General features: G+C 40.7%; 1 protein-coding gene across 1 annotated transcript; it reads right to left on the bottom strand.

The window, feature by feature from the left end:
- Positions 1 to 3,981: 3,981 nt before the first annotated feature.
- Positions 3,982 to 12,550, bottom strand: LOC308383660 (SLAM family member 5-like; the record flags this gene model as incomplete). Its single annotated transcript, XM_080861705.1, has 6 exons — positions 3,982 to 4,152; positions 6,837 to 6,880; positions 7,679 to 7,783; positions 8,028 to 8,303; positions 8,391 to 8,690; positions 12,493 to 12,550. 6 exons carry the CDS (start codon positions 12,548 to 12,550, stop codon positions 3,982 to 3,984), a joined length of 954 nt encoding a protein of 317 aa, XP_080717831.1.
- Positions 12,551 to 13,306: the final 756 nt, after the last annotated feature.

Raw genomic sequence — 13,306 nt, 5'->3', positions numbered from 1 at the left:
AAACTTTAGATCTATGAAAAAGGAAGTGGTTATCAATGCATGAACAGGGAACTACTCAAAGGGTGTAGCCAGTTTTTTGTTTGTTTTTTGTTAAACTACGTAACACTGATTTGTGAATAATTCAAGGATAGAAAAGGCACCTAATTTGAGGGATGAATCATATCAGACAACATACACAGCAGAAACAGTCATTTGTGCATGTGAAGGCATCTGCTCAAATACATGTTTAAAGCAACCTTCAATCTTCATTAAAGAGGTGGAGGAGTAAGGATGTGGATGTGCAAGTAGAAGACAACAGATAAGGAAGATTTAGAGCAGTGCAGAGGGTAGAGGGTATGCAAAGAGTACAAACCAATTCTTCTCCCATTGCAATACAAAGTTGGTTACTATATGTACCAACAGAATTAGTGATTTCCAACATTATATTGCTCCTTTAGTATACTATCAAGTACACGCCAATGCTATTGTTTGGCCTGTTGATGCAAACTGATGTACTTAATTGTATTACTAGTCAACATGACAACTTTATGTATAACTGTGGCCAGAAGTACATACACACACACAGGGGCATGAATGTTACGGTAATTTGGGGTAACCAAAAGATGTGCATCCAATTCTGTCACTAAAGATTTATGCTATATATTCATTCAAAGAAAATGTTAATTACAATCCAACTTTGGTGGATATAATTTGACATGAAATTGAAATGACAGGTATCGGGATATGGTGTATGAGGACACAAGATGCAGAGGCTGTTGGAGGTTTAACAAAAGGCATGCTCTATATTGAGCTGATTTATAAGAAAAAAATAACACATGAGGTAAAACTAGACAGAAAAACAAATCCTATACAAAAACTTTAAAACTCACTAAGGAACACATAGGGGGCGAAGACCAGGAGACAAGAATAACACTGGGGAACTGAACGGTACACTCTGATGTAGGACAAAAGGAGGCCTGAGACAAGACATACACAGGAGGGTGATGAGGGGAAGTGGAGTATAGAGGAGGAATCATGAGACAAGGAAGTAAACCTGACACAAAACACACAACACAATAGACTGTCACAATAAACAGGACATGTAATAAACAGACACAGAGACCCAGACTAAAGAAAATGAGCCTCCTTACAGCTTGATAGCTTTATTTTAGATCAGTCTTGCATTTATAGACAATCACAGCTGTTATACGTTGGCACAAAGTCTGAGGACTTCTTTATTATCAGCTTATAACTGCTGTTTACAGTTCTTTACTGGTCAGTTAAGGCATAAGGAAAATGACGGTCTGAGGAAAAAGGACCCAAATGCAGGAAAAATGTACTGACAGAAAAGCTTTTGTGTCTGAAAGGAGCTTGAGGTAGTCAACCCATGACACATACTGCATTTCATACATTGTTAACAGAATGATTACAATCATAACACATCTATTTAATACCAGCTTTGGACAATGAGATTGGTTCACATAATATTAGTACCACCTTTTCAAATTTAAAACATTCTAAAACAGTTACAGTTCAGTTACTTTGTTTGTGTTGAGCAACTGCTGCCAAAGAGAAAAAAATAACTCAAGTCTTCAAAAACATTTATAAATAAGTATTAGGCAATACTAACTTTACTTTAAGCTCTGCTCCTTACAACACATTCATCAAAAATGTAAAAAAAACAAAAAAAAAACACCCAGCTCGCCCCTGCGGGCGGTTTATCCTTCAAGCTCGGGTCCTCTACCAGAGGCCTGGGAGCTTGAGGGTCCTGCGCAGTATCTTAGCTGTTCCCAGGACTGCGCTCTTCTGGACAGAGATCTCCGATGTTGTTCCCGGGATCTGCTGGAGCCACTCGCCTAGCTTGGGAGTCAACGCACCTAGTGCTCCGATTACCACGGGGACCACTTTTACCTTCACCCTCCACATCCTCTCGAGCTCTTCTCTGAGCCCTTGGTATTTCTCCAGCTTCTCGTGTTCCTTCTTTCTGATGTTGCTGTCATTCGGAAGCGCTACATCGATCACTACGGCCATCTTCTTCTGTTTGTCTACCACCACTATGTCCGGTTGGTTAGCCACCACCATTTTGTCCGTCTGTATCTGGAAGTCCCACAGGATCTTAGCTCGGTCATTCTCCACCACCCTTGGGGGCATCTCCCATTTTGACCTTGGAACTTCCAGGCCATATTCGGCACAGATGTTTCTGTATACTATAACGGCCACTTGGTTATGGCGTTCCATGTATGTCTTGCCTGCTAGCATCTTGCACCCTGCTGTTATGTGCTGGATTGTCTCAGGGGCATCTTTACACAGCCTGCACCTGGGGTTTTGCCTGGTGTGATAGACCCCAGCGTCTATGGATCTTGTACTCAGAGCTTGTTCTTGTGCTGCCATGATTAGTGCCTCTGTGCTGTCTTTCAGTCCAGCTTTGTCCAGCCACTGGTAGGATTTCTGGATATCAGCCACCTCCTCTATCTGCCGGTGGTACATACCGTGCAGGGGCCTGTCCTTCCATGATGGTTCCTCGTCTCCCTCCTCTTTCTTGGGTTTCTGCTGCCTGAAGTATTCACTGAGCACTCGGTCAGTTGGGGCCATCTTCCCAATGTATTCTTGGATATTCGTTGTCTCATCCTGGACTGTGGTGCTGACACTCACCAGTTCCCGGCCCCCTTCCTTCCGCTTAGCGTACAGCCTCAGGGTGCTGGACTTGGGGTGAAACCCTCCATGCATGGTAAGGAGCTTTCTTGTCTTTATGTCAGTGGCTTCTATCTCCTCCTTTGGCCAACTTATTATACCAGCTGGGTACCTGATCACGGGCAGGGCGTAGGTGTTGATAGCCCAGATCTTGTTCTTACCATTCAGCTGACTCCTCAGGACTTGCCTGACCCTCTGCAGGTACTTGGTGGTTGCAGCTTCCCTAGCTGCCTCTTCATGGTTCCCATTCGCCTGCGGGATCCCCAGGTACTTCTAACTGTCCTCTATGTCTGCAATGTTGCCTTCTGGTAGCTCGATCCCCTCAGTTCTGACTACCCTGAGTCAGAACACTGAGCATTGCCGTTATGGGTTGCGTTGTTCTCCCATATGCTCTTCCAGTATTGCTCCGTCTCCAGCCTTGGTGGTGCTGTTCTCTTATTGTTCCCTTGCCACTGAGAGTACACCTTTGCCGGTTCTGTGGAGAACAGCTGGTTTATTCTCCTGCCTTCTATCTCTCTGGTGTACCTCCTCAAGCGGCTGGCCAAGGCTGTAACAGCTTGCTGTATTTTTTATGCACCTTCTTTGTTGCACCTTTCTGCAACTCCGTTAGTTGGCTAACCTCCCTCCGTGCTACTTTGATCTTGCCCTCTAGCCTCCTTCTCCATGGAGGGTACTGCTCTTTCTGGCTGTTCAACTTATAGCCAAGCATCTAACTGATCACTGCTGCCGTATTGTAGATCAGCTTGTTAGTGTCGGTAATCGTGGCTGTAGGTATCATCCGTAGTGCTGCATTAACATCATCGAGTAGACCTTCTGAGGGTTCTTCACGTAATCTTGGTAACCGGCTACGGGGGATCCAGGTTTCAAGCTTGGCCATGATCCTATCTTTCAGGTCAGTTCCTCTCGCACTCAACGATCCTTCTCCTATCGCACTTAGGGCTTTGTACCCAATCTCGGGTGGGGGTGATGATATCTTCCCCCTGACCTGGTGTCCTGGCTCCCCCTTGCCGTAGTATTTATGTTGTACCTCGTCAATCTCTAGCTGTGAGAGCAGTCCCTTCTTCCGAATGTTGGGACACTGAGCTACTAGTTGTTTCGCCGTCATTGTGGATGTTGGATATCGAAGACCATCAAGTCCAGCAAAAGCACACCTTACAGAAGCCTCAGTTAGTCCTCAACATAAAATCTTTCTCTACATGTGTGATATACTTTCTCTTCTTCCCTTTTTTTCTCCAAGAGGACTTTGACGATTGTATTGCCTTTGGGAGGCAGTTACTTTTTAAACTTTGAATTAGAATTTCTGAAGAAATTTTAGGATCTGGGATGAATTTCTACCTGGGCATACAAGCTCTCGGGCAAAGCTTTGCTTCTGGCCTCAGTGGATCTGTTGGGTCCAGAGTGAGGTCTCACAAAGCTATAGGTGGATGTTGGAGAAGTATCACTGATTGGACTCTGTTCCATGGGTGGTGTTGTTCGGATAACCTGGAAAATAAATTATAGATAGCTTCAGACTTAATAGAAAGACTTTATTTGTAAATAGTGCCATTAAACTGCATTAACATAAGCAGGAATTTTACTGTGATTAACAAAAGATCACCTGTATCCATGACTGCAAAAGACAATTACAATGATTTTTTTTATCCAAATACATTTTATTCAAATGTGTTCAACACATACTTTTAAGATATTCTTAATCAACAGTGCAATGACCTGCAAGTGCACTTCAGAGGCTAAGAATAATTTACAAGAATTAGGGAGAGTCTTCAACTCAGCACTAGACTTAGCCAGACCTACACTAGCAATTTGTGGCTGAGGTAATTTGGCTCTAAAGCTAAACTCCACCACTGTGTCTTTTTCTCCCACTGTCTGTCTTCCACATAAAGGAATTACTATATCTTAGACCATGCACTATTAGCTGGGAAGATAGCTCTGGAGGACTGGAGGCACTGGATGAAGGGGGCAAGCATCAGACTGGCCACAGGAGTATATCATTCTTGCAAAATCTAATGATTAAACTCCAGGCAGGCTAGATAGTCACTGTTTTGGGGTCATTTTAATTTCGCTAACACTCTGGTTCATGAAACATTCAATCAGATGCTGTCTCAGCAGTTCTCCACCGAATCTAGTTAACCAGCTAAAGAGACCACTTTGTCACTATCTTGTGCGTTGGGAGGTATAAAGTTTGTTTAACCAGATGTTTAATCTATTGAGCCAGATTCCAGCTCAAGCCCATCCTAGCAAACTCTATAGGTCATTCTCAATACACTCATGGATTATCCATTGGGCCCACACTGCCAAGTTCACCTGCCACTTGGTGGACCACTCTAGATAAGGACACCCACAAATATTTTTGCTAGAAATAAAACTGTTTCCTAATCCACCTCAGGTTAGTTACAGCCCTTGCTGACTCACATAACTTCAGACCTTGTCTCCTGCTCACTTTGATCACAAGGCAACAGCGTTATCTTCACTGTAGATTTGTATTCAGAAAAAGATCATTTCAAATCAGGTCCAAACTGAAAGACTAAATTAAGGGTTTGAAGCTGTTTTACACATGGATAGAATATGCACACAATGCTCTAACTTCTGGTGTAGCTGGTCTCTCTTCCTTTCATTCTTTACTTCCATACCAACCTTCTGTTGAAGTAACAGTTGTCTCTGTTTTCAGAAGATTTTCGTCACTCATTTTTTGTGTCACTAAGAACTTTCACCCAGGTATACTGGACCCTTCGGAACGAAGAAAATCATCAATGCAAAAGCTTTTCTTTTAAAACTACCTGCTGCCAAAATTAATACTACATTTCATGTTCTTCCACTGAAAAACTGTCTACAGCTGCCTGGAGGCGAAGGGAAGATGTTGTAATGGTACTGCTGGGTTGGATTTGTGGCCTGTGGGGGGGTTTTTGTTGTTGTTTTTTGTTTTTTTGGCTGTCCTCCCTGTTTAACTTTTAAGTTTCAGATGAAATTGTTAGTTTTGCTTTGTGCTGGTGATTCACCAGTGAGGGGAGTCTTTTTTATTTTTTCCATGTTTTTCCATGCTTCCGACAGCTGAATAGAACAATCAAGTGTGGGTTATTCTAAGGCTGGAGGGTGCCACAGCCTTTTTTTTGGCTGTTTGTTTCAGTTAATAGTTAATAGCCTTTCTGTCCTTCCTCTAGTTGTCCAGTTAGTAACCAAACTATGACATTTGCTTGTGTCACTTGTTCTTATAACTGGATATTTGTCAATGCAATTGGCACTCTATTTTCGACGAGAAGCCTGGGTTCGGGAGAGCCCAAGTGTCCTGGAGGGACGTTCCCTGCTGGATAATCGATGGACGAGTGGCAGAAGTGGCACGTCGTGTGCCTGGTTGGACTGTCTATTGAGGACATTGAAGACATCTACCTGTTCGGAACCATGATAACGGGGTTCTTGCTGATCGGAGCTGGCTTGGCCCTGGCTTATCGGAAATTGAAGAAAGCGGTGAATGCCTTTCAAAACCCCACAAGGCTGGCCGCTATTATCGAAAATGTGGGAAGAGCTGTGAGTACTCAGACTGTTCTTACTGAACGCAATATGGGAAAGATCTTGGAGGAGCTCACGGTTCTAAAACAGATGATACAACAGGAGACCAGTGATGGACATTAAGAACAACTGTAAAATTGATACAGTTTGTTCATCCCAAAACAACATTTACAACACCCCCACCCCGACGGCGCCAGCTGGACAATGCTTGAAGGTTGATGCCGAGGAGAACAACAACAATTCTTCCCAGAGATACAATACCAAGAACGAACTGACTCTCTTGCCCTATTCCACAAGGCCACCTGCGTAGGCTGCGGACTGTTGATTTTCACCTAATAGTCGAAAGGACACTCTCTCAGGCTGAACACAGGATACACATCCCCACACAGACGCACACACGTACACTGATACTGATACGCCCTCACCCAACGCCTCCCATGCTTTCCTCCCATCCGATGTGGACATCGGCTCAGCCGGAGGCGCAATCGCGAGATTGCAGCATCCCAGATGCAACTGTTCACACTGGAACATCAAAAGATTCAGCAGAGCGACTGAGTTCAAAGCACCTGAGCAAAAACACGTAGTGTGACCAGTAACACAAATATGTGTCAGTTAGAGGCTGCTTGCTTCTACCTAAGTCAAATCTCATTTACCACACTTACCTCAGGAACTGCATACACTGTGTTTTCAATGGTTTCCCTGGTATCTGGTGGTCAGACATGAATAAATAAATATGTAGTGATTTTCTTTAACTTATATTTTTCTTTGCAGGCTTTAACTGACGATTTCTATTATTCTGCATTCCTAAGTCATTTCAGCTGATATTACATTAAATCCAAATTTTATCAAAATAATTGAATTCTCACACATAAACTAGACCTGGCATGGCACTCCAACCTGATATCACGGCAGAGCATGTAATAGACACACCAGTCCACTGCGTCCATTTCAAGCTTCGCCTTTCCAAAGTGTAAAAAAGACACACATGCAGAAGTTTCATTACTTTATGCGAACGCTGCAGTACCAGCAGAATAAGATAAAATATTTAAAGCAACAAAGTCAGTAGTGAGGAAAAAGGTATGATGAAGTACATTCCAGGGTTCTTAATATATGTATACACGTGTAAATGTATTAATAATGTCCATTTAAATGCTTTCAGATAATTATTTTCATGTTGGCTTGAAATAAAATATCTCCCTCTGCTGTTGTTGCAATTTCTACATGCATGTAGATTTCACATTTCAGCAAGGCAAAGCGTGGAATGGAAACAGTGGTCACTCATAGTTGGGATTAGTAAAGTACGTTGGCAAAAGTTTCAGTTTCAGTTTCAATTTTATTTCTATAGCACATTTAAAAGTCTCTGGTACATCAAAGTGCTTCACAGAAAAGCCACATTTGCGGGGTTAATAATAACAAGCAATGTATTTTGCAACAACAAGTATTTTGACGATTTTTTTATTTATTTACTTTTGCAATATCTTGATAAATACTTGCTTGGACTTACTTTTATGTTTCGTTCGATGATGAATATAACCTATAACGAGGATTATGATGATGGCAGCAACAACAACACACACGGTCACGGTGGTATTGTTGGCATCTATGTGGCCTGTAAAGGAAAAACAAAACTGATTACAAAGGCACTGTACAATTCTAAGTTGATATTATTAATACAAAAAATAATAATAATAGATATATATGGCAGTTTTTTTTTTTTTTGCTAGAGTAGAAAACTCAATCTTCAAATATTTTTATTTTTAGAGTTTGTATTTCACTAAAGTTCTGTTGCATGACATCTTTAAAAGGATATCTTTTAAATTTTCATTCATTATTTCTTTGGCATCTAATCTTACCTGACTTCGTGTCACATTGAGATTTTAGCACCATCGTGCTATTTTTCCAGCTTACTTCATTGCTATGATTACAAAAGACAGTGTCTTGCTGCAGGTAAACAATCAGAGAGGGAAGCATGTTTGTGGTGCTGGGATTTTCTTCCAACAGAGAGCAGTTGTGAGCATCACATCTAAAAGTACGGCTGATGTTCAGGTCCACTATAGTGCAGGTTACAGTCAGGTTACAGGAGTCTGAGCTGCTGGAGGTCAATGTCAGATTAACTGGAGACACTGGATCTGGGAATTAAAAGCAGGTGTGAATAGAATTAACACAGATATATGCTGTGTCAATATTTGAAATGAAAATGACAAAAATAAACCTACCTTGGACTATGACCTTGATTTCACCTACCCTTTGCTCTTTTCCCCCAGTCACTACTGCAGTATAATCTCCACTGTCACTGTGTTTTACATTTTTCAATACCAAAGAGTAATTTTGGCCAAAAAAATCAGCTCTTACTTCATAGCTGCCAAACAATACTGACTCTTTATTATAACTGATTTTACCAACATAATTACTGGTATTAAACTTCCAGAAAAAGTCAGTCTTTTTCTCAAGTTTAACAGGTTTCTCTACATCCAAGTGTAAGTCCTTTCCGTGCAGTACAAACACATGTTGGAGCCCTAAAAGAAAAGAAACCAAAAAGTATCAGAATCATGAACATTCAGCTCCAATTCTGTTAAACCAAACACAACAGTAATACAAAAAAGACCTGACACAAATATTGTTGCAGTGTTGTGGATATTTATTTTGTAGTACTTTTTTCACCAGAGCTTTTCTGCTCTTTGCACACCTCACAAAGCACTTTGGTCAGGTCTTGGTAATCTACTCACACAGGGGCAGGCATGATTGAACGATGGAGACCAGCTGTGTTGGTCAACCTCTCCTGACACCACCCACTGCTCCACCCTATCATTTGATTATTTTCATTATTGTCTAGTCACATGGGCATAGAAAAAAAGTGCTGGTGTGAATGGGTAAATGAGGCAAGTTGTGTAAAGCACTTTGAGTTCTCAGAGTAGAAAAGGGCTATATAAGAACCAGTCCATTTACATCAAACTGCTTGCTGTCTGTGGCACCCACCAAACATTATGGGTTTCACACATCAGATAATCAGTATCAGAATCAGAATACTTTAATCATCCCTAAGGAAATTATGTTTGTGGAAAACCCAAACTTTTATGAGATACAGCTTCAATCTCACTTCAGACAGTGCAGCTCTCATGTCTCGAGATATGACCAAATATATTAAACCAATCAAAACATGACCAGGGTTTGGACCAGTAAGCAGAGTCTCACACATCTCTCTGCAGCTTATCTCCTACTGTTATACACTTAAAATTCCCATCACCACAGAGACTCTGTGTGTTGGGATTTTAAGGGTATATTTTAGTGGTGGGTTTTGATAATCGATTTATCGATTAAAATCGATTCTGGCTTGGATAACGTGATATCGATTCATTAAAATCCTGAATGGATTTTTTTAATATTAATTTATTTTGCCCAAAACGCCAGAATCTCAGGTTAAACCTCACAAAATTTCAAGAACCACCAAACAGCTAAAACAGTAAATGAGAGCAGGTACACAGATTCTGCACAAAGATGTAAACACAAAGCTCGGACCTGCCGACGGAACAGAATCAGTGAGATGTCGCCTTTCTCACTCGACGGCACTGACACGGTCGGGGCTGAAAGCCGACAGCTCGCTGATTCCGATGTTTCGGCGGGTCCGAGCTTTGTGTTTATGCCCTTTTTGCGCTGATTCTAAAACTGTTAGTTTTATCTCTCTCCAAACATTATTGACCGAACCAGCAGCAAAAGAAGATCCAAACTACGCTTCACATAAACATCGTCATGGACTCCCTCTTACTTTGCTGTTTTGCTTCCACCACACTTCATGCACAGCTCTCTCTGTATACTTCAAGAACAGTTTCCCGTCTAAAAATCTGTTTTCTGCATTATTCGCTTGCTTGTTACGCACAAGTCTACCGTTGTTACCGCTGTTTTTTTCCCTTTTACTTCCGAAAAGAAAGCCTAATTTCTGCTGTTCAATAGGTTACTGAACAAATGTAAACTTTTTAAAATTATGTAAAATGCAAAACGCTTAGCTGTGTCTGTAATAAAACCACTGTAACTTCAGAGGTAATGTTCATATGTTGATTAATGGTTTTCTTTCGTTTTTGATGTACTGCAGAATATTTTTATAAAATCCCAGGCCAGGAAAACCTTCATGTTTTTCTGTGTTTTATCTTTAGCTACTTTGACACAAAGGCCTCTGCTGTGATGCTTACACCTTTGATAAAGCCTTGCGAGTGTCAGCTTCCTTTTTATAGATACAAAAATATGTAAATGTACTGATCTGAATTATAATATTTCTGACTGTCTGAGGCAAAATTTCCCAGATTTAAATCGAATCGAATCTAATTGAATCGAATCGTGGATCGAATCGATTCGGGACCTTGTGAATCGGAATCGGAATCGAATCGATTCTAGAAATCAGTGACGATACCCAGCCCTAGTATATTTCTCGGTGATTCCAGATCAGAAATAAGGCAAATAATAAAAAAGTTACCCTTAAAATTAAAAAAAATATATAGTTTATTTGTTTAAACTGCACCAAAAAATGGCCTGTGTTTGTATAGCGTTTTACTAGTCCCTAAGGACCCCAAAGCGCTTTACACAACCAGTCATCCACCCATTCACACACTGGTGATGCCAAGCTACATTGTAGCCACAGCTGCCCTGGGGCGCACTGACAGAGGTGAGGCTGCCGGACACTGGCGCCACCGGCCCTCTGACCACCACCAGTAGGCAACGGGTGAATGACAGAGACTGCTCGAACCCCCAACCTTCCGATTACAAGGCGAACTCCCAACTCTTGAGCCACGATCGCCCCGTTATATATGGGCTAATGGGCTCTTCAATGTCTTCTTAGTAAATAACAGCAGCAAAGGAGTTCCAACAATCTTTCACTCTACTTTATATATCAACCAAAGACCAGGTCAGTTAGGGTTACTTTGAAAGTTGCACTCTTGGCCTCCCACGCACTAAAAAAAAATTGTTATATTTTTTTTTTTAGTGCAGGATACTGTGGCTCCTATGAAGATTAAATCAACATCCTAGGGAGGATTCACTCCTCAGCAGGGCTCTAGAGTGCGACACAACCTAAATTCTCAATGGTGCAACTAAAAAAGTCTGACGTCGCATCGGTGCTACCAGCTGTTCAAGTAAAAAACTGAAGTCTTCATAACTCTGAAAGTCTCCATGTGGTCAACAACAGATACACAACATGCCCATATCATGGTCAAACCAATCAGAGATAGTCAAGGGCAGGACCTCTCTGATTGGCCATGGTACAGATATTCCTTTATTCCTTTAGGCCTACGTGTGTGTACTTTCAAAAGTGCTGACGGACAGAGTAGCCTAGTATCCAGAAAACACACTATATACCAGGATAAATACATTGCCCAAATGTCCCCAAGTCTGAAATAATTCTTCACAAGAAAAATGGCTTAAACGTAAACCCCACATACATTTATTGGTGTCATCACAGACACATTGGGAAAAAAAAGGTGTGTGTGTGGAGGGGGGGGTTGGCCATCTGAGGGGCATGTGACTGCAATGGAGGATCGTCCATAAAATATCCAACTGTTCAGATATTAAGATGTTCAGTTTTAAGCCTTTGAGACACTTTGAGGTCCTTTTAATTTAGATTTACTTTTTATTTAATATATCTTGAGATGTTTTAAGTTTAAATTTCAGCTCGGTGAAACACTTGAAGCACAAGCACTTTTTCAGTAACTTATCTTTCTTGTAGAACTGTGCTCCAAATAAAGAACTTTGTGTTGACAAGATTGATAGTTAACCATTTATAAATCAATATTGTCTGTATGGACAGCAATTTTCAAAAAAAAAAAAAAGGTGAACATGTAAAACTGTGGTGTTCTGCAATGCGTTTGAAATATTTGGGCGCACCTAAGAAAAAAAGTTAAGTGCACTAATGCAACCGAGGCAAAATGTTAGTCTAGAGCCCTGCTCTATGAAATTTACAAACGAGCACCTAAAAAGCAGACCTCTGAAATTACAAAGTACAAATACTTTGTTACATTGTTAGTTCGTACTAGAAAGAAAGTACAAATACTTTGTTACCGTGTTAAGTAGACTTCTTAGGTATCTTTACTTTATTTCAGTATTTACTTTCATGATAGCTTTTTGCTTTTGCTCCATACATTTTAAGAGAAATAGCTTATATTTTAAAAACAGGCTATTACTTTTTTTTACTTTAGGTTTAAAGCACCCGAGGGAGGTTTTTATTTACCAGCATACATGCCTTTAAAAATTAAACTGATTGGAGCATGAATGATGGGCACATAAATTGTAGGATATTAACAAGTTTAAATATTAGTATAAAAACTAGCTATTTACCTTTTGTTTCAGATGAATACATCCACAAAATTGCGCCCCAAAATAAAATGCAACGCATCTTGATATGTGCCTTCAAAATTCTGGTAAAGCTTTCAAAGTTCTTGTAAAGCTTGACTCAGGAAGTTTGAACATCCTGTTTTGTTTTACACTTTCTGTGTAGGTTTTTTCTCTGACTCGTTCACGCTTCTCAACTGATCTATCGCCACTGATGGTCCCATTTACCCTCCATCTTCGAAAAAGACAGTTTTAAAGTTCCATAATTTATATAAATTTACTATAAATTTCTGAGCTTTGCTGAGAAATTGACAGTTTCTGTCAACAGAAATTAGAAAACTGAAAACACAAACATTACATTTTTAGTAAGAGCTTAATGCAGTGACTGAAACTGAAAACTTTATCATTAAATGTCTGTGAAGGTTCTCAGTCATCCAGGTCATCGTAGTCAAAGGAGCTTGCAAAGAAAAGCGTCTGGACTTCTTTAAGTTACTTGAAGACGTTTCACCTCTCATCCGAGAAGCTTCTTCATTAAACGTTAAATGTTTATCATTAAACATCATCACATCTAAAAGTACCAGAGTATTCAAATGTACAAATTTGCTCTGTATTGTAAATTGACTTGCGTGGTGGTGATGTGCATGCTTTAGTGTGTGTGTTATTTATGGGTTTGAGAAACACTGATGCGTGAGTTTGAGTGGGAGGTGTCTGTGTTCAGCAGTGATGCCTTGAGGAGAAAAAAACAGTTCCTGAGAGTGTTGGTGCTGATTTGGATAGACTGCAGTGCCTCCTAGAGGGCAATAGGTCAAACAGGTGAGAT

This window comes from Rhamphochromis sp. 'chilingali', assembly GCF_963969265.1.
Source record: "Rhamphochromis sp. 'chilingali' genome assembly, chromosome: 16".
NCBI lineage: Eukaryota > Metazoa > Chordata > Actinopteri > Cichliformes > Cichlidae > Rhamphochromis > Rhamphochromis sp. 'chilingali'.
Note: the sequence above shows the minus strand (reverse complement) of the source record. Positions and strands in the feature narration are given on the sequence as shown.